The sequence below is a fragment of the Tripterygium wilfordii genome, chromosome 7, assembly GCF_013401445.1.
Source record: "Tripterygium wilfordii isolate XIE 37 chromosome 7, ASM1340144v1, whole genome shotgun sequence".
NCBI classification, from domain to species: domain Eukaryota; kingdom Viridiplantae; phylum Streptophyta; class Magnoliopsida; order Celastrales; family Celastraceae; genus Tripterygium; species Tripterygium wilfordii.
This window is the reverse complement of record NC_052238.1, coordinates 16,170,696-16,196,583: the sequence shown is the minus strand read 5'-3', so window position 1 is coordinate 16,196,583 and position 25,888 is coordinate 16,170,696. Positions and strand designations below refer to the sequence as shown.

Below are 25,888 nucleotides of genomic sequence, written 5' to 3'. Positions count from 1 at the left end.
ACCCCATCTTGGCATCTTATCTTATGCAAGGGATGGAGCCAGGATTAGTGGATTTGTAACAGACAAATCTTCTTTTTATTGTTTATTTTCATTTCCTTCATGTGTTCCCTTTTTTTTCTTTTTCTTTTTTTTACCGTCCTTTATTCAATTAGACAGTTGGAAATGGAAATTAATAATATGTTATGCTTGTTCAATCATATCTTCAAGCACATTAAATACATTCTTTTACATTGACACAAGATTTCCTCACCCGAAGAAATCTTGCCAAGTAAAATAAGTTTAACCCTCCCTCTGCATTTGATACAATAAACTTATATGTAAAGAATATGAAAGCTCAGGCTACTGACTCGATTAAACAACTCCAAAATTGTGTCTCGATGACACATACATGTGTAGTATATGCTCTAACCGATTATTAAGGGGCCTATACATAAATGAAAAACATTGCTTAATACACGCAGAACTTCTCCCGAGCTATGCTCGCTCCCCACAAGGTCAACCAGCAGAGGAAATAATTGAGGGGCATACCTCTTAAATGAATCCCTTTCCATATTACTCAATACTCGCAATGCTGACACAAGTAAGCAAGTCTGGCCTGCCAATTCTTCCTTCCTGGCTGAACCCAACGGAAGGATCCAGTGCACAACTGGCTGGTCAACTGGTTTTTGGGGTCCAGATCCAGTACACTTCATGTACATCTGCAATATTTTTTCACACAACGTCACAAGCTGCAGTTCTACATTTATCTCCTTAGATATCGATCCATTATCCACAAGTAGATCTTGGAGGAAGTCAAGATAATTTTGCAAAGACTCGTTTTCAAAATGAACAGTTGGGGGCTCAGAAAGCTCCAAGATAGAGCATGCTCTTTGCAGCTTCTTCAGCACTAGTGTCTCAGAGTTCAGTTCATTGGCATGTCTCACAATAGATGAAAATATATCAACAAGTACCGAGACGTTGGCTGCAGACAAGAACTGGAGCTCCCTTTTGTACAAATCAGAGACAACCTGAGAGAAGTAAGAAATAAGTCAATGAGCAATATATCAAAAGCTCAATATCAGTGACAACTGTAATGAAACTTGATTTGTGGAAAGGCATGAAATACTGTGTTAATGGTGTTTATAATCTTCACCAGACTAATAAACATCATAATTTGGAATGTGACACTTAATAATAATGACTGTTGAATCCAACAAGAGAAACAGTCAGCCGACTACAACGCCATGGAAAAGTGTACAATAGATATTTAAGTCTAAGCTAAGGATGCGGAAACTAAAGAGAGGCGGAAAATTTATTCTGATGAGATTCTAAGTGGAGGTCATGGAGTTGACCTAGGAGAACTTCATGTCCTTCCTAAGGATAGAAACCCCAGACAAGTAAGATGGGTAAGGATGGTAGAAGTTAAGAAAGCTTTAGAGAAGATGAAAGCAGTGGGGGACTTCTTATCAAAGAGTAGAAATTCAATGAGAAGATTGTCATATAGGACAGATAACCAAGCTCTTAAACCAAATTGTCAAGTCTCCTAAATGCTAGATGAATGGAGGAAAAAATGTAGCAAGAAAAAAACAAAGAGAACTTGATCTAGTCTATAATCTTTAATTGATTCGGAGAAGGCAACGATGGAGTGCATAAAGAAGTGATGTGGTGGGTTTCAAAGAAGGGTTTCAGGCTAGATATATTAACATAACTAAGGATATTTATGAAGGAGCAGCAGCTAATGTAAGAACTAGCAAAGAATCTATAGAACCCCATTACTAGAGGTTTACATTACAGATTTTGTTATTCTACTCAAGATTAAGCAGCGCGGTGGCTTATTGGCAAATAACATTGTCATACTGGATGAAAACATATCAGAAGTAAGTTTGAAATAGGAAATGTGGAGACAAGCTTTGTAATCTAAAAGTTAAAAATAAATAGGAATAAAACAGAATGTATTAAGTGCAAGTTCTGGTAAAAGAAGGAGAGGAGATGGGGAACTTATTAAATATTACATATACAGGAAAGAAATACTTAAACTTGAGAATTTTAAATATCTTGGGTTTACGATTCAGAATGAAGGATGAAATGAGGAGCATGAAGCAAATAAGATTAAAATCAGTTGGATGAAGTGGAAGAGTGCATCTGAGATTTTGTGCGACTAAGGTTTTGTGTGGAGCTAAAAGGAAAACACTACGAGTTTTCCATACACCCCAGAACATGAACAGTACAAATGTTGGGCTATTAAGAGACAACATGCTCAAGGAATGAGTCTAGCAAACCAATGAAAGATAGGATGAGGCAGAGACTATTTGATCTAGGGTAAAAGCATCAACAATAGAAAAAAAAAAAAAAAGAGAAAAAATAGTTAAGATGTTGTAGGAATGACCAACATAAAGGTATATGAAATGCTTAGAAAGGAAAATTTTCAAGCAGGAGATACTAAAACAAGAACAGGGAAACATGGATGGAGCTGATACAAAAAGGACAGAGACCCTTAGGATTAGGTGAGGGTGTAGATTTCGACAATAATACATGGCGAAGGAGAATTCTCTATGTTGCATTCTCACCAGTTTCTCATATAGACTTGTGTAGTTGAACCAAACACGGTTAGTGACAAAAGCTTTGATGACGATGATGATCAAATAAGAACTGCCAGAAATTGCAGCGATTATGCAAGTACGAGCTTGAACCCATCAAGTTTTATACATTTTACCATTACAATTTACACATAATGTTTGTGGATAGTAGTTGATAGATAATAGAATATGGGGTAACATTTTCAAATCTCTTTTAAATTTTGTTCTAGACTGCAAGAGAGGGAGAGAGAGAGAGAGGACCTGCATGATAAGTAGCTGCACAGCAATATGGCTCTTCAATCTTGAAACCACATATGCTGCAGTTTGTATATCGTCATCCTCAAGATCATCATTGGGCAATCCATGATCGGAGAAAGTATCCATATTAGTGTGAGATTGAGAAACATCTGGCACCTCAATGTCATCCATGCTTCTCAAAACCCTCATAAAGCTCGGCAAGGTTGATGCTGCCGCCTGCTTCAAGGCCAGAAATATCTCTCTCCATTCATCTTCCGAAAGCTTGCTACCCAATTCACTGGCCAAACGCAACAATGAAGCAACCCCAGTGCTGGCAGGACCCTGAACAGGGCTTCTTATGAATCCAGTCAGTATCAATACCAAGCTTTGTAGCTGGGACCTCACTACATCGAAAGAGGTGACAAACAGATCCAATAGAGACTGTGCTGCAACTGCAGAAGTTTCAGGATCCCAGGTATCCACTTGTGGAGAGACAGAAGTAGGTGAATTCTGGTCATCTTCTAGGTTCATGTACTTGCTGTATCCACTATTAAATATTGGAAAAATCACAGACCTAAAAACACCAATCCAAAATGTCTGGGAAAATAGATGACCATGATCCTTGAGAATGTTAAATAGCACTTCCAAAGCACTCTTTCGGATAGCTGACCTAGGATCAGTTGTTAATTTTGATAACCCTGAAACAGAAAGTATCAAACTTATAGAAAGTTTAAAACAGAATATGGACATATATATTTTGTATGGGGAATAACATAAAAAGAGAAACTCTCCAAACATATGTTATATTTGTAGCTGTTATACGGGATAACTCGGCTGAAACGGAGTTGTTTTCCTTTCCTGATATAAAGGTTAACTCTCGCATGGAAGCTTCTACTCAGACTTAGTTAAAGAGGTGCAGTTGAGCTATTCTTTCTAATTGTTGTAACAGTTATGTCCTCAGCTTTTCAGTAGTTTGTGTTGGGCCAGTCGGTCAATCACTATTAGCCTATGTGCATATGTATCAATAGACTCCGTTCTGATCACTTGTATAAATTGGTCTGTATAGCTCTTTGGAATTTAACGAGAATCCGTTCCTTCAAATCCTTAAATGTAAAACAAATGAACATTTTACATATAAATGAATTTGAATATAGTTGGCAGTAGAAACAATATAATTACCACAAGGGGTTTGGTAGGATACCCAAGGGACCAGAAATTTCATAATCCAATGAACTGTTCAAGATTTCAATTTTAAATTCACGATGATTTCTGCATGGGGCTAATGCGTTATAATTAAACAGCATAATTCCATTAGCATCCTAGCCATCTCCTGTTTCCTTTTTCCCTGGGCATTAACTCTGCCTAAATTGGAAAGCCTGAAGCCTCTGCTATACAAGACAATTAACAAAATACCAAATTTAGCTCCAAAAGAAAGTTACCTGTGAGCAAAGGTAGCCAAAAGGATCCAGGATCATCTTTGTCTGTGGGAGTTTGGACAGCTGAAGCATCCTCATTTGCCGAAATGGGTGAATCATCAATTTTGGTCCTCTGATTGCAAACAAGTCCTCCATCTGCAAGTTTGACGGCACAGAAACGGAGAAATGCAATGGCATTGAGACTGACGTCACTGTTAAATTTACTATTTGTGAAGGTGATGAGGCATCTAACGCAGTCAGTGAATGTAACAGTCTCTGTCTCTGTAATATAAGGAAAAAATTCTCGCACTATTTTTTCCATTGTCTCAAAAGCCAACAAGACAATGTTCTTGCGCTCATCAGCTGCAGCAGTAGTAAAAACCTGAGAAAAGTACCAACTTTTAATGAGAAGAAAAATGGTCAAAGCACAGCCACAGAAAATACTTCTCAATCTACAGGGTAAAATCTCGGCTACTTTAGACAATCTAGTCCCCTGGATGACTAAGACCACTGCCGCCTAAAGCCTTCTGATACATATATGTAAAACTAATTTCATAGATGGGAGATTCAGTGGTTCAGAGATGATAAGACTGAGTCCGGCCATCCTCATAACGCCACAGAGGTGATTTGATAAAGCTTAATATTGATATATTTGCAATCACTCGTGTCATCAGTGCAGCAATAAGACATCAAGACTTCACGACACACCAAGTTATGGTAACAACTATCATCATTGCCCAGACAAACACATACGAAAAATGCAATAGCAAGTCTTGTAATTCATCCACACGCCTAAAACAATAGACAGAATGTAGTAGGCCTACAACAGAAATTAGACTTGGCATATATTCGATTAAAGTTTCTATTTATTCAAGACAGACTGTCCTCAAAATTCCATATTGGACTTGATAGTTCCTTTACTAACATTTTGTGCAATTTTTTTCTTAAAAAAATATAGGTTTTCAGCATACTTTTTAAATGATGCCATATTATCAGTTCAATGCAGCTTCCATCTTGGCTTTCCCACATTAAGTGAGTTCAAGGCCTAAATTACACAAGAAATGCATAACGGAGCTAACATACCGTAAATACACTTTTCCACCCGGATTTTACGTTGTTGAAACGACTGAGGACCATCTGAGAAATGCAGCGAACAATTAACTCCCTAATTTCTGCTGAGCCGCTTTTCTGCATAACAATCACAAATGGCCTAAGAAATTCGTTCTGGAAGTTATAATTTGCTAGCTCTTCACGTTCCAAAAATTTCATTGCAAGTTGCCGCAGTGAATCCATTACAAAAATCGCAACAGAGAGGTTCTCTGACAACCCAACTGAGACAAAGAAATCGGATAGAACATTCCATATGCGAGACCAGACTAATCTGATGCGGTTCATATTGTAATGCCTGCAAATGATAACAATTTTTAAATATGAAATACATCCACCAAAGATATTTTCAATGTCAACATGAAGATGAACATCTTTTGAGGTGGGGGATGTTGGTAAGGGAAAAGATGAAGGTTACCATCATTTATGGTTAGTAGTTTAAAAAATCCACGAGGTAGTACTGAGTTTGTCTTATGAATTACTCCTGAGCTGATCAGATAATGTTTGGGAAAGAAGCACATTGTCCGTACATAAAAATCCAGGAAATATTACATGACATATAAATTGCATAAAATGTTGAGAGACTGCCAAAAGAAAAGATGAAGAATCTTACGCAATTTCAACTATTTTTGTGAGGCTAAATACACGAGGGTCTGTGGGAGACTGCAGCTCAGATATTGAAACTTTGCAAAGGGATTTCACAAAAGCTACTATTGCCTCACTGTTCAGCCTTTGGCTATGAGCAAATACGTGGTTCAACTCAAAGTTCCCAATCTGGTCCAGTAAATTCAAGTTTGCAATAAAATTATTAATCTGTTCTGGAGTTACCAGTCCTGAAGCATTGACCCCAACACTTGTGCTATCATATGAACCCCCTCGTACAACAGCCATTACAGCTGGATTCTGTAGGGTTCCTTTTTTCTTTAGATAAGGATAATTCATCGACTTCAGTGTTTTTTCATCTGTCTCAACATTAGATGCTGAGAAAAAGGATGCATCTGGTGGTGCACCCTCTCCCAGCAGCTGCAGATGCTCAATTCGAGAAAGGCATGTCAATATATGCTCCCATGCTTCCTGAAGATAATTTCCATCTTCAATGGCAATTGATATTATTGCCTACAATAAGAAAAATACTGGCATAAAGATAATGCAAAGCATTATGTATAACTGACGGATTGCATACAAGATTTCTTATGAACAGTTCTATAGTTCTGCATGTATACCCATGAATGCACAAACAATTTAAAATCATGATGACTGGCAATCTAATAAGCTCAACCTTTTTGACATATGTGCTCGACTGTAAATGTACAATCCGTCACAAGCATCAACCAAAATCATCATACTGCGAAGAAAATCTTTATGAAATATGAATAATACCTTAACAGCCTCAATGTTCTTTTGCTTCATATCTGCAGCACAGTGTAGATAAGTGAACTTGGCCATAGATGTAACAAAAGCATCTCTCTGGGTCTGCATACCCATTACTGCAGTAACATGCACAGCATGCCGAAAACCCTGCAAACATTGTGATGTTGCATGCCTGTCGTCACTTTGATCAAGAGTCACACTGAAGGCAGCCAACATGGGACCCCAGCAGACCTCCACCATGAACCTTAATATTGCAGCATCCGTAACAGCATGATAAACTGACCTGCAACACCATATGGAATGGAATTACTATGCAATACAAAATAAGAGCCTATATCAACTGTCCTGGTAATTTTTTCCTGTGGTGAAAAAGAAACTTTATCACAGGGCACCAAGAGGGTGCCGCCGTGAGTTACGAGGCAGAGAGAGCAAACACAAAATTAAGAAACATCAAAATATTCTAGAACATTGCATAAGCTACTAGCAAAATGGCAAAAAAAAAAACCACAGTCACAGAGTGCTGAACCATTCATCTAGAGCTTTTCCCAGCTGAGTCTCTGAACCTTCAAATATCCTCTTGTCTCTCTCTAGCCAAATTCTCCAGCAGGCTACGAAAGGAACCATAAAGATCAGCCGCTTCTTTTCCTTGTTAATGAGGAGAGCTGCATAAGCTTTTAGTTCATCCTCTAGAAATGACCCAGTCAATACCTACAAACTTCTAAGCCAACGTCCAAAAACATCCTGACCACTAGCAATGAAGAAGGAAGTGTTTGACGGTCCCCAAATCTTCTATACATAGGAAACACCGATTGGCCAAGTGCATACCTCTTTTGTTCAAATTGTCAAGAGTAAGATTTTTACCCAATGTAGCTTCCCAGAAAAAGAAAACCACTTTGTTAGAAACTTTAGGTTTCCACACACATTTCAACGTTACTTCTAGTTACCAGTTACCACCACTGTCATGTAAGCAGCTAATCGCTTTATTGTAAACACCCCATTTATACAATTATACTCTTTCCAAATGATAGAATCATCTCTAATTTTTGAGAGAGAAAAAGCATCTATTTCTCCTTGTCAATTCTAAAGGTCTGTGCTACGATTCTATGCAACATCCCCCAACTGATGCAACATGCTTTCTTTTGTCATATACATATCATTGACAACATACAGGAACCAGTATTTGTAAACCAAGCAAACTTCATTCTCATCCAAGTATTTCTTTAAACACAGACATAAAAGATAAATGAGAAAGCTTGGTATGACCTAATTTGATACCTAAGTAAATTCCATAAGCCCCCAATGGAACCATTTATGCCCTGAACACTGTCAATCTCTCAATATTCTGAGCCACACTAGTCATCATCATCGATAGATAGATAAATAGATAGGATATCCTTATTGATAACTGGTTTGAAGAAAAACACCACAACAGTCGGTAGCAGAAGCACTAAATATGCAATAAAATAGCTTACTCTGATTTCCCTGACTTTGCCTTAAACTGCTCCTGAATGTGCTTTATAAGGAGACCATTAGCACCCAATGGTTTTTCTTCGGTCTGCTTCCAAGAGACTAAATTTAGTATACCATCAAAACCTAGTAGTTTATTCAAGGTGTTTCCCTGCTTGCTCTGAGGAACAGAAGAATCGGCATTCATTTTTATTTCATTTTTCACTATTTGATCATAGAGGTTACCAAGATAATCTTCAGGTAAATCCTTGCCATCATCAATACCACGATTATTCCGGATGAAATCAGCCTTAGTCATCTGCAAAGCCAACCAATGCAGAGGAGTTAATAGTCACAATCAATACTGTTTTATCTTCAGATGACTCCTTTTCTTTTCTGAACATAATATCTTATAATTACCCTATGAAATCTGAGTACAGACATATCATTGATTTCAAATGGCAAGAAAACTTAACGAGATTTGTCAACATATTCTATATTTCTCTCTTTTTTCACCTTATACATCTTTAGGGAATTCTTAACCGTTGCAAAGGCTGTCATGAAAAATAGGATACAGTATATTTAGAGACTTTTACGTCAATATCACTTCAAAAGAATTATAATGTTCTCATTTGGAAGACAAATGGACGAATCATTATATGTCTAGATTTCTTTTTCATTCTTGTTTTATGCGAGGAGAGGCTGTTAGGGATAGCATACAATAACACTTGTCATGGTTTCCACCAGACATTTATACATTCAACCAAATAACTGACAGAGCAGGAAATATATACATACATGATACATACAACTTTGTAGGATTAGGGTAGACTATCTTTCACTCACAACGAATAACAGAAGAGAATCAATGTGATGAATCCAACTAAAATTTTCTTATGGATTCACATATCCAACTGACAAATTGTTATGGAACTTGGCTTGCATGGATAATCAAGCAACAATTATCATTATCAGCACTTAGGGCAACATTGCACAGAAATTATGACTATGTAGTTGAACAGAAATAGGTTAGGGTTCAGCAAGCAAACCTTATCTTTAACCATGCTATTATGGGCATCTGTGTTAAGCATTATTACAGAGTAGGCAAGAACATAAGCAGTATCTGCACTAGTAAACGAATTCGGATTGCATTTGCAATAACGCTCAGCAAACTTTTCCATAATGCGGTCAATCTTCTGTGCCTCTCCCGGTAATCTGAAGCCTCGAAGGAAAAACCTTATAGCTTCGCCAAAATCCATTCCTTTGAAATTAAATGAGTCGACATAAGCATGCATAACTTTTAGACAAAATTCATCTCTTTCACCCAAGTAATCACCAATCATGGATTCATTTAGGCCAGTAGTTTTCTTCAGGAATGCAGCAACATCTTCTGGGGAACCACCAGTCTTTTTGGTGCTGATCAGAAACTCAATGCCCTTGGAAGGTTTCCTGTTAAACAGCGAGACACCTTTCTGCATTTAACAGAAGAAAATTGTCACTACAAACCATACTCATTCCTGGAAAGACAAAGATACAAATAAATTAAATCAAAAGGAATGAACAAGATATACATATTGTACAACAAAACATGCATGTGATTAAATAAAAAGCTGTCATGAATATTCACAAGGCCCTAAAAAAGTAGACACTTCCAAGTATAAAATAAATAGAATGATTTGTCAAGGTTTAGGGTCGTCTCTTTCCGATACACTACCTGGAGTTCAATCTTATAAGCTCGGCGTTGCTCAAGAGTGGCAGCATCTGACAATTCAGAAGTAATTTCTGCATGTAGCTCGAAGTCGGGGATAGTTCCATCTTCTGCACTGGGGGTTGAATGGTTCTCTGTTAAAACATCATTCTCAGAGTTTCTGGGCACGTAGGAATCTCCTACTTTCAGCTGCTGGTCCATCCATGCTCCCATCGATCTGATGATGCTAACCAAACACTTCACTGATTCATGGCGAAAAGTAATATCATGTGCTGTAGACAAAGTTGTGGTTGAACCAGGTGTTGGTCCTAGAGCAGTTTTCAGAAGACCATTGACAACCCTGCAAACATCTGAAAGAATTATAAGGGATTTAATACATTTATTTCTGCGGAACCATAAATTAGAACAAAAAATAGGAAGAAAGTAATAAGTAATAACCAACAACATGTACCAATGAGAAGAAGGGCCGGAGATAAACCAGTATACAGAGTTCTATACTCAGTATATATTGTCCAGCATAACCAACTAGATTCCATTTAGACCATAAAACCAATGAAACCAAAATTGTCCACAGAAATTAGTTGTATGTTCATCTAAGTATAAGAAGTTCATGAATGGTTCATCTGTTACTTTTTCCCTTTGGAGAGGTCCCATATCTGAGATTAATGAGTAACAGCCACAACAATCCCACCATCCAAGGATCCCCAAGTCCATCTAAGTCCTGAGTGGTCATAGAGTGGATCAGGTAAGCTATTTCCTACAGGAAAATAAACTTCAAACAAGTTTATTGTTTATCCTAATCACAGTTCACATCGGTTAAGATTGAAATTCAAAATCATATTACTTTACTTTCTCTACACTTCCTTCCTGTAAATGTTTACTAGATTTCGAGTCTTTTGGAAACTTAACATCATCAACTTCCACAAGTATTTCACAGAAAAATATGCAATTATCTTAAAAATACAAAAGCTTTTCTTCAAGAGTTTAGATGGTAATGAAATTTGACTGAGACAAATCAGCAGTAACAAGAGTTACCACACATGACGTACGGCATTTAACCTACGGTTTTCCCATGTATTCAGAATATCCAACTATTTCAATGTTTAATTATGGGCTGCTCTAGAAGATAAATCTGTTTCACTGTTTAGTTTATGTCCCAGCCTCCGAGCTATTTAAGATAATTAGAGACATGTACATCTTTGTGTTTCTTTTGTGTGACCTCTTATGCGGGCCATATGATGCTTTTTACGACATATTTTCAGACCTCTCTATCCAATCGGACTGACATTATGCCTTGTTACAGCCACCTCCAAAGATTGAACTTAGAGTGAAGCGTGCCTTGTTGCAGTCTTTTATTTATTGCATTTCCATTTCTCAAACACGGGTGGCATTCCTAGTTTTTATCTACTTTCGCCTTGTACCCTCAAAACAAGTAAGATTTCATGTGGTTTGATCAACAAGTTCCAAAACCCATTGCTTTAATCACATAATATTTTCACACTTGCTATCAAGGAAAGAATTCAAAAACGACATTTCAAAGTCAAAACTGAATTTTGTAGCGTTTGTCCAATACACGGTTCAGAACTACAAAAATGTGTTACCAAGACTCACCCAACAAATACCCTAATAATTCTTCGTGGCAGCCTAAAGCAAGTTTTTTGAGAATAATAAACAATCCCAACCTTCAAAAAACAGGAAAGAAGTCATCCATAGATACTCTATGTCGTTAAAACCTAGGGAGATGATAAAATATATTCTTTGAGACAGTAATTAGGAAATGACACCACAGAAGATGTTTCTTTATATAATAAGCTAATAGCTTGGCTTGAGTAGTGGCCGGCTTAGGGACAATGAGCTAATTGCATAGAATAACGGTCATAATAGTTCTTTACCCACTACTCGAATCACATGGAAGAGAACTCAACAAAATCTTGGACAAGAGAGATCCTCAATAGGGCCAACTAAGGACAGGCAGTTGAGAACCTTTTTGTCTTGCCATGTTTACCATGTGGGCCAGCTTTTTGATATATTGGATTTAGCTCCTTATAGATGACTATATGGGTAGCACCCCTGTGGCACCATTGTTGATATGAGTTTTTCCATTCAGTCGAAACAAATGACCAAGCACAACAAAGTGAGGCAAGGTGATATGAATTAATTGACAATTTATTAATTTAAATACAATTTTCATCACTAAGATAATGCTTGAGGGATATCCTTAAAACCAGAAAAACAAAATCGATTCCTTAATCATAAAATCACCATGTATTATATACCGTGGTAGATTGCAATCGAACATAGAGAACAAACTCAGACATGTATAATACCTCTCATATGTGTTAGGAGCATCAACGTCGCAGTCATAGTTGACAAAAATATCAATGATAAGCTGCGAATCTTGAGAGATCTTCTCCAATAAGTTAAGTACAGTCATTTTCTGCAAGAAACTAGGCTGGTTAACATTCTCGAGCACCCGGAGAACCAGCATGGGAAAGAATATACCAATTTCTGATTTCAACCCAGATCTATATTTTGATAATAAGCTCATAAAAATAGAACATTGAAGTTGGAAAATCGCCATAACAGACAACGCGCTGTTCTTTAACAACGACAAACAAAGATACTGTTTAATAGCATTCAGAAACCTGCAACAATCAAATAAAAATTTATATTATCCACCCAAAAAAAAAGGGGGCAAGAAAAGAAAAGGGATAAAGCAGAAGCAAGAATAAAAACATATTCTAGACAGAACAGCTAAAAGTACGAGCCAGGAAAGGTAAAAATTTATGCAACCAACAAACAGCAATGAGCTGTGACTTTGGGGATGTATATGATGTGCCCAAGTCCTCACAAGTGTCTGCGTGGATATGCAGGTTGGTGTGATTCCATGAAATATTTGAAATGAAATAGAATGCAAATTATTATTTGCATACCTCAAGTCCCCAGTAGTGAGCATGCTTTAATATGGTTGTCATGGAAGTCATTTAAGCAAGCTACATTTTTTTTGTCTATTTATGTTGCCTTTCCACCTCCCAAACAGGAAAACTATGATAGTTGAAAGATAGTAAACTAAGAAATATTTTTTTGATTCCATTATCCTAGTGAGTGTCTAGTTCTTTCCTTTTGGTGCCTAGCACTAAAAGGATCTTTGTCTTCATTTGTTCTGTTGCACTTGCTTCTTCAGGCTGCATTATCTTTGTACCCCTTATTATTAATAATATTATATTCTGCTTTGGGAAAAGAAAAACCTAAGAAACATTTTGAATGAAGTAAACTAAGAAACAAGAAAATTAACTAAATCTAACCAATCCTAAAGTAAAAAAAATTAAGGCCAATTGCGAGCAGTAATTACTAGGAACAACAGCTATCATCTGATATTTAAATAGGAAGTTAAAATGTTGAAGTTCACAAAAAATGATAATAATGTAATGAAAGGATTTTAAACTCTGATCAGTTTAGAATCACTTGCCTCTCATTTGTTTGCCAAATTGGACCTCCATTATCCATTATCACCTTGAGTAGCTCCAGTGACAAAATCTTGCCCCTCAGAAGAATCTGATCATCTGGGTTCTCCTGCGAGGAGAATTTCATTGATAACTTGCACAGGTTCCTAAAAAGAAGGAACCCGTCCTCCCTTAACTTACTTACAAATTCATCACCACCACAGCCGGATTCACCTCCCTCATCCGGTTCTCCACCTCCTCCGCCAATGACCCCTTTGGGAGAATCGGTATCACCATTTTGCAGTTTTTTGGATGATGCCGGAATATGGATCGTGAGCTTCCCATCAATAACTTCTTCATTGGCTCCCATAACCTCGTTTACAAAATTCTGACAGAAATGAACGGAACTACCTTCGTTCAGATTCTTATCTGCAAACTCCAACAACTCATTAACCGAAACCGTTTTGATCATAACATCCATGGAATCCAGCTCCACCCTAGTGAAAACAATCAACATAATCTGCGCGAGAACCGACTTGGCACAGATCTGATTGGTGCCATTCAAGCCACCAAGATAGACATTATAACAAGTCCTGACAATGTGAACCAAGCACTCACCACGGATCAACAAACACTGGGAACGCACGGCAGCAAGCAGCACTCGAAGAACGGAGAGCTCGATAGATTCCTCTCCTATGCCACCAACTTTGCAGATTCCCTCGATGAACTTGTTGAGGACGGCGCTGTTATGATCGATCTCGCCTCGGAGGAGGCCAAGGGAGAAGAGTTTGAATGCACATTCCAAGGCGGGCTCCGCGACTTTAGCATAGGCGGAATCCAGTGCAAGAAAGAAAGGGTGGAGGAGGGATTCTGCATCGGCTGGAGCGACCCCGAAGAGAGGAGAACTCGGATCCGGATAAAGGGAGTCGGAGAGGGTCTCGAGCTTGTCGAGTGCGGATTTGCAGGCTGCCACCAGATTGGAGTGTTTTCGCCACGCCGCGTTCTTGATGATCTTGTCGAGGGAGGGCCCCAGCACCCTCCCGCACCGGGAAGGCCCTCCTAAGCCCTGTGAAGCCATTCCGATCCCGGATGCGACTTGGAAACGCCACCAAATGTTTAAGATGAAACAATTGCATTCACCGATCTAATCTCTTCTGAAATGCAAGAGACATTGATTTGTACTGCATGTCACCGTCGACGTTTGATGAAATTGGAAGGCACGAGTGACGGAGAAAGAATGACTTCTATATACAATTCCCGAATTTCGTGCTGTGGAGAAGGCCGGGCTGAATCACAGTCTCAACTACAGCCCGATAAGAAATCTAGCCCATAAGGTCCATGAACAATGGCCCCATTACTTGTTAAAGCCCGTCATCGAAAGTTAAAAGTGAGCTGGGCCGATAGGCATATTTGGGCCAATACGAGCGCTCAAAAACGCAAGAAACCTCTACCGTTTCCTTGTCCTCCTCGTCGTCCGAGCTTCTGGTTCAGGCGGGCCTCTTCTTCTTCCAATGACGACGACGACAGCGACAAAGTGGTTACTCGCAGCGCAAAGTCCTTTTCCATGTGGATGGAGAGCAGGGACCAAACCAGATAATCGAACTACGATGAGAATTCGGATGGCGAGGGACAACACCAAGAGCAGAATGCCTCTGCAGAGAGGGAGGATCCTCAGCATTGAAGCAATCCAGGCAGTGCAGTCCCTGAAGCGAGCCAAGCCTCAAGAGATAAACCAAGTCCTCAATTTCAAGTTTCTCCGTCTTTTGAAGCGCGACATGGTGGCTGTCCTCCGCGAGCTCCTCCGCCAGAACAATTGCCCCTTGGCTCTCATGGTTTTCGAAGAGATTCGGAAGGAGCTGTGGTACAGGCCCCAGGTATCACTGTATGCTGAAATGGTCACTGTATTCGCCAATAATGGCTTCTTCGAAGAGGTTGAGCTTCTTTGCTCGTATCTGAATTCGGAGCGCGATTTTCTGCCGGAACTGGAGGGCTTTAATGCTCTATTCAGATCCTTGTTGAGATTCAAGCTAGTTGGGCTCGTAATGGAATGCTATAAGTTGATGAGGTCCTTAGGAGGTGAGCCTGATAGATCCTTATACAGGGTTCTAATTAATGGTTTAGAATCGATGGGGGAAAGATGGCAATGCTGTATTGTGAGATGGGATGCTCAGAAGGACTTTGGTGAATCTCTGGAGTTTCTGGAAGAGGAGGAGGAAGAAGAAGAGGTGACATTGAGCCATAGCTAGAACTTGAGTAGAATCAGCACCCCCATTTAGATAGCCCTTTTCCCCACCTCTTGGGAAGCATGTGCTAGTATACACCTTATACTTGGGGATTCTCGTAGGGGTTATGGTGAGAGCTTCTGGAGTTTGTAGAGGAAGAGGAAAAGATGAAATTGTGAGATAATGGAATCAACAAAAAAGTTTCCACACTTGTGTATGGAATTCTTGTTTAGCAATTCTGTGGAAGCGAGTGTATGTACTGAGTTGTTTTGGCTGCTTGATGTTATAGATTTTGGGTGCATTTTAATCGTTGTGACCCTCATTTTCCTCTATCTTGTACCATTCTTCATTAACTTCTTCTTTTGTTCCCCAGAGGCTCAAAGTTCTACTGCATAGGTTGGTTATCAACTTACTATTATTTCATTGATGGTTATGTCACGAAATGATCAACTATTAATACTGTTTCATGTCTACACTTTACATGGGCCTGAAGCACCTTTTGCAATGACTCATTTACCATCAAATATTTCTTTTTTATCCCAGCTCCCATCAATGTTGAACATGCAATCTCTTTCGAAGAAGGAATGTCAATAGAAATGTTGCAGGTCTCACATCATTCATAAACCAATGGTTATAGTGGAAAACTTCAAGGTAAACCGTACTTTTGAATAATTTTACTCAATTGTATCTGCTTTGCTCTTTTAAATAACAGATCATACAAAGACATAATGGAACTTGTATTTCGGTAGTTTATATTTTCTTCTTCTACAGCTTTCTTGCCTTTAATGACCATTGAAGTATACTTTATAGTTTACAGCCCAGCTCTAAGCTTCTGTTGCGTGAGCAAACCTAATTTAAAGATATATCTAGATCTTGAACACCAGATGTAAATACTCAGAACCTAGTTCAAGGTGCTAGCCGCATAAGTTAGGCTGATGAAGGATATTATCTGCTCACTTCTGTAGTCAATTGCAGAAAATTTCCCAGCTAGAACTGTTTCCCCTCAAATGTTTGACCAAACTTCCACTTTGCTGGAGCCACATTGTAAGATGCGAGTGTTCTTCCGCTACTGCTGGTCACCTCAAAAGATAGAGGCTGTCCAACAAGGTTTACATTGGATTGCCAATTCTGTCCCCAGTTCCTTGCCATAGGTAACCACCCAGTTTTTGATCCCTTCACTTTTACAGCAACCACTTCACCGTCCAATCCCACATTGGTAATCAGGACTTGACAGAAGTGGGAACTTCCGCTCAATGTGAATTTAAGCCCACCCCTTCTTTCACATTTCACCCTATACAAGATTAGAATCTTAGAAATAGAGAAACAAACCCCCAATCAAAGTTTTCAATCATGTGGGATATAATTTTTTTCATTACCTTCGGTACTGAATTGGCACAATATCAGCTTTTCTCTCTGCAATTTCAGCAAATGCTGCTTCTGAGATCTCAAAGTGTTCCTTGGGGAAGTTGCACCAGCCACCGTATTCAGCAGAAAGCCCATAATTGGGAGGACAGAAATCAGTGGCAGTGAGAATCACAGGTGGACTCCCTTGCAAGCACCATAAGATGTGGTCTACACACCTGACCTCATAGCAAGCCCCACAGGTGCTGCCTCTGTTGAATAGCATATTACTTAGTCCTGCACTGTACTTCCCATAGCTAACCTTGTGAAGATCACCATAGCCACAAGCACCTTCTGCAAATATATGAAGACCCAGAAGATGCTACGTCATTGAAATTGAAAGTCTTATTAAATATTGAGAGTAGATGTAAGAGAGAACCTATAATGATGGACCCATCTCCATCTGCTTCTTTCGTGTATGTTGCGGTAGCAGATTTCCATGCGTCATCCTTAGCAGTAATTATGTATGTCGGCAAGAGAATGAGGTATAGAACCGTGGCTTGAAGGGCTTCCATCTGAGGTACAATATGTCTATGGTGACGCCTGGTCTGTAAGTGAATAAGGTGCTAATCTTTTCATTTGATTTCTTTTTGAACCCTCTTTTTCTAAAGAAGAAGAAAAAGAAAAAGAAAATGGCTTCAATGAGTCATTTTTCCGGATTAGAAGAGGCTCGTTGTGAAAGTTTGACTAAAATATCAGCACCTTTGGTTTACATTAGTTATTCTCTTCTGTTCTTCCAAGGGGGGAATGGAGACTTGAAAAAGGACTTTATTGCCTGCTAGTTTCTATGCAATTGCAGTCAAGGGAAGGGCTCAAGGCTTTTTGTCATGGTGGGAGACAGGGAAAGCCGGAAAAGCCTGAAAGAATCCAAAGAAATTTATTTCTTTAGTCGTAACTCTAGCACTAATTGGCTCTTCTTTTGAGACGAGACCAAAGAGAAGAAAAAAGAAAAGAGAGGGGACCCCATGCAGAATAAGACCGGCCCACTAAAGGGGCTCTATTTGGCGGGAAGCCCAGGTTCTCATATGGGCCTTGTGTTGAATTTCATTTGGACTTGCCAACGATCCAAGGCAAGCGAACCGAGTAGGAAGTAAAGTAACAGTGGTCACTGGTCACTGGTCACTGGTCACTGGTGGCGGTGAGTGAGTGAGTGAGGGTCAAACTTCTTCAAACACAAAAAGGGAACAAAATTTAGATCATGAGACAAATATGATGTCCTTCAAAGGAACAAGGCAGCCAGAGGGGGTTGTTGACAACTAGTTTGTTCAGACTTCAGAAGTTGTTGATCCTCTGTTTTCTGTTTGCATATTTTGTAGCCTGAAATGACCACGTATGCAATCCTGCAAATGGCCTGTTGAGGCATGCTGATGCGGGGATACGTTTGTTCCTTCCTTGAATACTGATACATATGCCAGTCATCTTGTTGAACGCTCACTTTAGTTTTCATTACCAATAATCCCCACAGGAGCAAAACCCGTCTCGAAAATGATGGTATCTGATGGGATCTCTGATCACAATGACCCGATGCTCCATCTTTGCGACCAGTTTTGCAAAGAGATGGCAGTCTCCGCAGATCCTGAGATTCTTTCTTATTCTAATGGTCGACTCCTTCGACAAACTCATCAAACCAAACACGATTGCCAGTTTCTCACCATGGAATCTTAAAGAGTCTTCCATCTGCTCCCCTTCAAAATCTTGCAGAACAAAATTTGTGTCAGGAATGTAACCCACTTGCATCAATCTATGAATTAGCCGGTTGAGTTGTCTCCTGATTTCATCTATTTGTGGATGCGAGCAATCCCCCTGAATGAAAGCATGGACATGCTTATTCACTTCAACCCAACTGCACCCTGGTTCTTTTCTGATTCCTCTGTTCTTCATAGCCTCTCTAACCTCAGCAACATCTTCCCACCTCTGTTTATTTGCATAAATGTTAGACAATATTATGTAGGTTCCTGCATCCTGTGGATCCAATTTAAGAATATTATTTGCAGCATGTGCAGCTAGATCCACATTACGATGAACCCTGCAAGCACTGAGCACAGTTCTCCATATCACAGCATCAGGTTCAGATTTCATTTCGTTGATCAACTTAATTGCATCTTCAAGCTTCCCAGCCCTTCCAAGAAGATCAATCATGCAACCATAGTGTTCCCTTACTGGATCAATTCCAAAAAGATGCTTCATTGACCGGAAGTAGTACCACCCATCCTCCACAAGCCCCGCGTGGCTACAAGCAAACAGAACCCCTACTATTGTGATATAGTTTGGTTTAGTACCAGAAGCTTTCATCAACTCAAACAACTGAAGAGCCTCTCGGCTGTGGCCATTTTGTGCCAACCCTGCTATCATGGTGCTCCAAGAAATTACATCCCTTTCTGCCATCCTAGCAAAAACAGAGTTTGCATCCTCCAAGCTGCCACACTTGCAATACATATCCAAAAGGGCATTGCAGAGGATCAAATCCGGATCGTATTTCAGTATATGAACGTGAACTTGTCTCCCCAGTTCTAACAATGCCAATACAGTACACCCTCTCAGGACACTCGTCAGGGTTGGCTGATTAGATGGAAAACCAGCTCTCTTCATCCTCTTAAATAGATTCAAAGCTTCAACACCGTGGCTATTCTGCGCATACCCTCCGATTATCGAGTTCCAAACCACTACATCTCCCGTCTCCATGTCATTGAAAACGCGCCAGGCATTTTGCATTTCGCCCCATTTTGCGTAGATATCAATCAAGGCACTTCGAACAAACACGTCGGAGTCAAGCCCAACCTTACCTATAGTACAATGAAGCTGCCTAAGGTTTGGCAAGTCATCACATGCTCTCAAAACCGACGAGTAAGTGTACATATTAGGCCTTACCCCTTCTCTAAGCATCAAAACCAAGAAGCTCAAGGCCTTGTCGTTAACCTTGGCATTAGAGTAAGCAGAGATCATGGTGGTCCAAGAAACGACGTTTCTCTCAGTCATTTTGTCGAACAAACTCTGTGCATCGTTCAACAGGTTGAACTTCGCATACATACCGAGGAGAGTGTTGATTAAGAAGGTCTTGGGCTGGTACCCATTTGAGAACACATGCTGGTGAACAAGTTTCCCTTGCTGGACAGCTCTACGAGCCAAGCAACACTTGATGAGTTGAGAGTAGGTGATGCAATCAGCATGAATTCCGAGTGTCTGCATGGCATTCATGGCTTTGATGGCCCTGGGAAGGTCGCTTTGGTAGCAGAACTTAGTGAATTCATCGAGAAGAGATGATGGGCTTGGGATGTCAGGGGACGCAGGGGTAGCGGGAACATAAGGAGATGAACGTAGAGGAGAGGTTGGTGTTGAACACTTCAGTTTTGAAATGGCTTTCATGGCGTTCAGACTTCAGGTGATGGACTGGCGATGAGTAGAATCAAGAATGGCACAAGTAAAAGATCAAATACAACCGTTGCTTTTTGATAAAATCTAGTAAGTATATATATTTAACCTAAACCCTCACCTATTTTTAAAGGTCTATGACCATTGACCGACCAGCATAATGTTGCAGGTCGATCCAGTCCTAATTTTGCTTGTTTTACTTTACTTGCGATTCAAATACATATAAAGAGGAGAAGAGGAGCTAAACACCACTGATTCCCCGATTTAGATTCGACGACAAGAGAAGGAAAAAAAAAATGGAGAGTGCGTCGGAGTTGGTACCGTTTCCGTTGCTGATGACGCCGATCGAATCGAACTACAGCGCTTGCACCATCCCATACAGATTTCCTTCCGACAATCCCAAGAAGCCAACCTCAACTGAGCTCTCCTGGATCGACCTTTTCCTCCATTCCATCCCTTCTTTCGAGTACCCTGCCTCGCCTCTATCTAACTCCCTCTGTCGACATATGTTTGTTGATTTTAACATTGAAATCTTATGTTGCAGGAAAAGAGCTAAGAGTGATCCTACGGTTCCTGATGCTCCTGACAAAGCTGAAAAGTTTGCTCAAAGGTTTGTTCTTTACTAGTTGTTTATTGTTTGTTTGTTGTCTGATTTTGTTTTCTTGTGTTGTTTTTTTCGTTTTGCTTACTGTTTATTTGTCATCTGATTCTGTTTTTCTTTGAGTTGTGCTCATGGTTCATTTCATGATTCTTCATTTCTTTGTTATCTGATTTTTGCCGTGTTGTGTGCTACCATTTCACATTTATTCAGCATTGTTTTTGCTTCATTGTTTCAAGGTATGCTGAGATTCTTGAGGACTTGAAGAAAGACCCTGAAAGTCATGGTGGCCCCCCTGATGGTATTGTGAGTCTCAATTCTCCCCTTGTCATCATTTTCATTTGCTTAAAAAATTGACCATTTTTTACCATGGGGAACTGATTTTGAATTTGGATATATGTATTTTTGTGTATTTTGTTTGGGATGTTGTAGCTTCTCTGCAGCCTGCGTGAGCAAATACTCAGAGAATTAGGATTTCGTGATATATTCAAGAAAGTCAAGGTAAGTGGGAGCTAACTTCTTTTTTGCTACATGCTCTTGTATGCCAAAACCATTAACTTTACATTGTAGTCACCTGTGATAACAAGATAAAATATGTGCATCTTATGACTGACATGGAATATCTTGGAATTCCTAACGGGAGCTATTTCTCAATGGTAAACCTGTTAGAACAACAGCCAAAACCTGTTAGATAGCAAGGCTATTTTGGCTCAAGAAATTTGATTCTTTGTGCAAGTATTAGACTCCCCACTGACTTATAAGGTTTCTTTCTTTCTTTTCTTTCTTTTCTCCTGTTGGCTCATTGCAATAGGATGAAGAAAATGCAAAGGCTATATCCTTCTTTGATGATGTAGTCCATCTTAATGATGTTATTGAAGATGAAGTCAAGCGATTGGAGAATCTGGTTCGAGGAATTTTTGCTGGAAATATATTTGATCTTGGTTCTGCACAGGTTTACTCGACATGGTTGCTTCATGCTCATTTCTCTTATATATTCATGTGGTACCATGAAGTTTTTGGGATAAAAGCTTTATTAAGATGATTTGTACCTACATTTTTTGTTGCGTATAGCAGAATGCGAACTCTTAACAAAATTACTAATGGCTTTCATTTCCCCATTTCAAGAAGCTTGTGGAGATTTTCTCAAGAGATGGGATGTCCTTTCTGGCTAGTTGTCAAAACCTTGTTTCTCGCCCATGGGACTTATCGATGACTTGGACATCTTCAAGGCAAAATGGAGCAAGAAATCTTGGAAAAAGGCAAGCTCTTAGTTGTGGGCTGGGTTGCTGCTATCATGTAGATTTATCTTGTCCTGACCACATCTTTTGTTATGACAGGCTATTATTTTTGTTGACAATTCTGGTGCAGATATAATATTGGGTGTCTTGTCATTTGCCAGAGAGTTACTAAGACGTGGAACACAGGTTAATTTCTTGATCTAATGTCTTCTCTACGCAGATGAAGTATAAGGTCAAAATATCAAAATCTTGTTGATGAAAGTAGAATTTTTGTTCTGCCTAGTTATGAGGAAGTTTAAGCACTACCGACTTTGATATTTCTATGCATTTGCATCAGTAAGGAAGTTGGCGAAATTAAAGCATATTTCTCCTAAAAATTTACATGAATCATTTGCTATTTATGTTTTTAAGCATGAAAACCTATTAGCTATACATTTGACCAGAAACTCAATATTAGTTCCATCTGATTTTTGTCCACCCTGGTCAGTCTATGTTGGAACTGATCTCTCCCCTCCCGCACTTTGTTGTTTTGTTGGATTCTTTACATTTGAAATTTGAATCCATGTTTTTCATCTTAAAGCCTGCCATCTGATAGAGATTGTTTGGGTTTTTCTGCCCCATATGCGCTGTTAAGTCAAAGGTTTACTGAATTACTGTGTTCCTGTGTGCAGGTTGTGTTGGCCGCGAATGACTTGCCTTCCATCAATGATGTAACTTACCCTGAACTGATTGAGATTATATCAAAGGTAATTATATAAGAAAATTATGACATTTAAGATTGCAATACAAAGTGGTGTACTGATTTTATATGTGGAAATTTTACCAGTTGAAGGATGAAAACGGGAAGCTCATTGGTGTTGACACTTCAAATCTTTTAATTGCCAATTCTGGCAACGACTTGCCTGTAAGAAATGAAAAATCCAATTTTCATTTATGGCACTGGTTGAACGAAATTATTCTCAAATCTTTTGTTGTTATACAGACAAGGTCATTCATTTTCTGTTCCTTGCAGGTTATTGATTTCACAAGTGTCTCACAAGAACTTGCCTATCTAGCAAGTGATGCAGATCTAGTTATCTTGGAAGGCATGGTAAGTTCTTACCATTTGAGATTCTACTGAAGTTTTAAAAGTAATTGTAATGGTTTGCCGGTCTTTTTGAATTCTTTCTCATATGATGTGCAAGCATTTTGGCGAATAATATAGATCATAAGAAAGAAATTTCCTCTCAAAATGATAACGAGAAAGAATTTTCAATGCCTTTGACAGGGTCGTGGAATAGAGACGAATCTCTACGCTATTTAAGTGTGATTCTCTCAAGATTGGAATGGTAATGATTAAATTTGTAACATTGTTGCAACTTTAGTACCCCCTTTTTTTGAACTTCATTAATTTTGCCATATGTTTTATGCTTTCTTGTTACAGGTGAAACACCCAGAGGTTGCCCAGTTTCTTGGAGGGCGGCTTTATGATTGTGTCTTTAAATACAATGAAGTTTTGAGTGAGTTGGACTGATTCCTATACTTCGAAGTTCTAACCCATTTGTCAATTATCAGATGCACACACATGTTTAGATTTTAGTGCCTGGAAGCTTATCTGTGGACTTTAGAAGTTATCTTCTATGATTAATAAATCATAGGGAAAGTTCTTATGTGTGAGAATTTTAATTAAGTTAAAGGTCGATGTATAGTAGCTTTTCCATACAAAATCATTCGCAAAACATGAGCTCTCTATTTGTTGTATTCGAATCCAAGATGTTATTCATGTGTGTGTGTGTGTGCACGTTGAATCGCTTTATGCAATTGTTTCATTCCTGTGTTTGTATCCCTTTGTGCTTGGGCCATTCATATTGATATCTATTATAGATGCGATGAGGATTTCTAAGCCAGACTCTTTTGCAAGGAAATTATCATTAATATGCCTTTTCTCGAGAAAGAATGGGAAAATTTATTTGGGTAGCGGCTGTTACATTCTGAGCATTTGTTTATGTAATTTGGAGGTGATTTATTGTAAGAAGTTTTCATTGACAATCAAAGATAGAATGACGGGGAATATTGTGAGAACAGTGTTATGACTAGGAAAATCTGCAGCTTTGTATCATTTAGTCTTGATGGGGTAAGATGCTAACTTATTGATACCGCAGTGCCCTTCAGGTTTTCCAGTGTTTCTCTTCATCCTGATGTATCCTCTTTCCCCCCATTTTGGTCCCCAAGAGTTCTTGACAATGATATAATCTGACCCCTTTGATGTTCCATATCCAACAGCTGCTACTCCATGATCTAGCTCGGTTCCGCAAGGCCCATCGAATACTCCCTGCAGCAGTCATTGCATGATTGGTAATTTGTTTGTTTATGCATTTAAAACTGTGTTTTTAGTGGCAGCAGATTCATATGATACATTCTCTATGCTTTAGTAGTAAGAAACACAATGAACAGACATGCTATGTAAGGAGCATAAAGAGAATGCTCACCCCATTGTAAAGCTGGAAATCCCTGCCAGAAGCTTCAATAGCAACACTGAGAGGCTGGTGAGCCAGGGCCTTGAGGAGACTTGCTTCGTCATTTTCCGGCACATCTTCATAACCACCGATGGTCACTACCTCCATTTCTTCCTGAGAATGATGTGTACATTAATTAGACAAAATCAGCTACTGTCTTTATAACACTTTGAATCTGGGCATAATGCAATTTGCTTTGTGTTACCTTTTTCTCCTCACATGTTCCTTCTTCCATAAGATAAGGGTAGTCTTCCTCTCTATGCAGTCCACCATTGGAGACAATAAACTCGAATGCATAGTCCATTAGACCACCGTTGCAGCCACTGTTGAAACTTCTGTCACAATCTACCAGCTCTTGTTCTGACAGAGAAGTTAGATTCCCTGTGACAATCTGGTTCATGCCCTCAACCGCGGCAACAGTTGAAAATGCCCAACAACTGCCTGCATTTTTTTTTATTGTTGGAGTGTCTCGATTAGGTATGGAAAGTAGCATGCTAGGAAATGAATTGGGAAGAAAGCTTTTGGTACATACCACAAGAACCTTGGTTCTTGACCTGAGTGACTGCTCCTTTCTTTCTCCAATCCATAGACTTTGGCAAATCTGTGGCACCTCTGTACATGAAGTTGTTGGTGGAGCGATCTCTCCTTGTGAGGATCTCAGATTTCAATCCGAGATACTTGTTTTTGAACTCCTCATGGCTCAAGTCAGCAAATTCGTTCAGCCCAAGCCAGTAGCTACTGACTTGCTTGTTCCTCGTGTCGATGTGCTTTAAGTTGTCCATGAATATCCCAAATCTGTGCAGCTTTTCTTCAACACATCTGTATGATTTGCCATGTTTCGACATCCACGATTCAAAGAGCTCATTGAGTTTATCCATGGCATTCAAGTGCTCTGGTGAATAACCCACAATTGAAAAATCATGTGCAATGGCTGAGTAGATAAAAATGGATGCAGAGAAAGCTAATAGCACAACTTTAGAAACTGAGAAAGCCATTGCTGTTTTTGTTAGAGGATATTGGTTTCCACAGAGAGTTATATAATATAGCTGAAGTCTCAATATGTTGCCTTCAAGTGAAGTAATCGAACGGCTTTCTGGAATGACAAGTCTTTACGATTGGTTCTTTTGGCAGGATTTTCCTCCACGCATGCTCACTAATTTGTTTAATATTCTTCAGCAATTGTTTGCGAGGTATCCACCAACTCATTTTGTATCTGAATTGTTTCAATTTCGCTTGATCAACAACAGACGACAAAAGTCACCTGGTTTTACCTGTCATACATA

The 25,888-nt window shown here is 39.2% G+C and overlaps 5 protein-coding genes and 1 pseudogene across 6 annotated transcripts; 2 read left to right on the top strand and 4 right to left on the bottom strand.

The window, feature by feature from the left end:
* Positions 1-169: 169 nt before the first annotated feature.
* On the bottom strand, positions 170-14,518 carry LOC120001553 (brefeldin A-inhibited guanine nucleotide-exchange protein 1). 2 transcript variants are annotated; one of them, XM_038849934.1, is made up of 11 exons: positions 13,309-14,518; positions 12,167-12,484; positions 9,846-10,179; positions 9,181-9,603; positions 8,158-8,450; positions 6,695-6,968; positions 5,928-6,430; positions 5,291-5,612; positions 4,232-4,589; positions 2,817-3,490; positions 170-1,007 (listed from the first exon to the last, which is right to left on the bottom strand). In XM_038849934.1, exons 1-11 carry the CDS (start codon positions 14,358-14,360, stop codon positions 405-407), a joined length of 5,154 nt encoding a protein of 1,717 aa, XP_038705862.1. In that variant the 5' UTR covers positions 14,361-14,518; the 3' UTR covers positions 170-404. The 2 variants fall into 2 exon arrangements, with proteins under 2 accessions (XP_038705862.1, XP_038705863.1); XM_038849935.1 differs by lacking the exon at positions 13,309-14,518 and having other exon boundaries at positions 9,846-10,189; positions 12,167-12,347.
* A 184-nt stretch (positions 14,519-14,702) lies between these two features.
* Positions 14,703-15,854, top strand: LOC120001560 (protein THYLAKOID ASSEMBLY 8, chloroplastic-like). Its single transcript, XM_038849940.1, has one exon. The coding sequence runs from the start codon at positions 14,794-14,796 to the stop codon at positions 15,526-15,528; it is 735 nt and encodes a 244-aa protein (XP_038705868.1). The 5' UTR covers positions 14,703-14,793; the 3' UTR covers positions 15,529-15,854.
* Positions 15,855-16,217: 363 nt separating this feature from the next.
* Positions 16,218-17,571, bottom strand: LOC120001558 (expansin-A20). Its single transcript, XM_038849939.1, has 3 exons — positions 17,285-17,571; positions 16,881-17,199; positions 16,218-16,795 (listed from the first exon to the last, which is right to left on the bottom strand). Exons 1-3 carry the CDS (start codon positions 17,418-17,420, stop codon positions 16,492-16,494), a joined length of 759 nt encoding a protein of 252 aa, XP_038705867.1. The 5' UTR covers positions 17,421-17,571; the 3' UTR covers positions 16,218-16,491.
* Positions 17,572-17,692: 121 nt separating this feature from the next.
* LOC120001554 (pentatricopeptide repeat-containing protein At2g03880, mitochondrial-like) lies at positions 17,693-20,304 on the bottom strand. The gene has a single exon (XM_038849936.1). The coding sequence runs from the start codon at positions 20,266-20,268 to the stop codon at positions 18,352-18,354; it is 1,917 nt and encodes a 638-aa protein (XP_038705864.1). The 5' UTR covers positions 20,269-20,304; the 3' UTR covers positions 17,693-18,351.
* On the top strand, positions 20,226-23,897 carry LOC120001555 (annotated as a pseudogene).
* Positions 23,898-24,016: 119 nt separating this feature from the next.
* Positions 24,017-25,875, bottom strand: LOC120001556 (cysteine protease XCP1). The gene is made up of 4 exons (XM_038849937.1): positions 25,138-25,875; positions 24,811-25,046; positions 24,579-24,719; positions 24,017-24,421 (listed from the first exon to the last, which is right to left on the bottom strand). The coding sequence occupies exons 1-4, from the start codon at positions 25,598-25,600 to the stop codon at positions 24,206-24,208; spliced, it is 1,056 nt and encodes a 351-aa protein (XP_038705865.1). The 5' UTR covers positions 25,601-25,875; the 3' UTR covers positions 24,017-24,205.
* Between the last annotated feature and the right edge of the window lie 13 nt (positions 25,876-25,888).

Coding starts and splice junctions, on each gene's coding strand:
- LOC120001556 (XM_038849937.1), bottom strand. CDS start 25,600: ATGGCTTTCTCAGTTTCTAAAGTTGTGCTATTAGCTTTCTCTGCATCC. Junction 25,047..25,137: donor CAAGAACCAAGGTTCTTGTG/GTATGTACCAAA, acceptor AAAAAAATGCAG/GCAGTTGTTGGGCATTTTCA. Junction 24,720..24,810: donor GAACATGTGAGGAGAAAAAG/GTAACACAAAGC, acceptor CATCATTCTCAG/GAAGAAATGGAGGTAGTGAC.
- LOC120001560 (XM_038849940.1), top strand. CDS start 14,794: ATGACGACGACGACAGCGACAAAGTGGTTACTCGCAGCGCAAAGTCCT.
- LOC120001554 (XM_038849936.1), bottom strand. CDS start 20,268: ATGAAAGCCATTTCAAAACTGAAGTGTTCAACACCAACCTCTCCTCTA.
- LOC120001558 (XM_038849939.1), bottom strand. CDS start 17,420: ATGGAAGCCCTTCAAGCCACGGTTCTATACCTCATTCTCTTGCCGACA. Junction 17,200..17,284: donor AGATGGGTCCATCATTATAG/GTTCTCTCTTAC, acceptor ATATATTTGCAG/AAGGTGCTTGTGGCTATGGT. Junction 16,796..16,880: donor GTGCCAATTCAGTACCGAAG/GTAATGAAAAAA, acceptor AATCTTGTATAG/GGTGAAATGTGAAAGAAGGG.
- LOC120001553 (XM_038849934.1), bottom strand. CDS start 14,360: ATGGCTTCACAGGGCTTAGGAGGGCCTTCCCGGTGCGGGAGGGTGCTG. Junction 6,969..8,157: donor GCAAAGTCAGGGAAATCAGA/GTAAGCTATTTT, acceptor ATGGTGTTGCAG/GTCAGTTTATCATGCTGTTA. Junction 3,491..4,231: donor TTGGCTACCTTTGCTCACAG/GTAACTTTCTTT, acceptor TTTCTGTTTCAG/GGTTATCAAAATTAACAACT.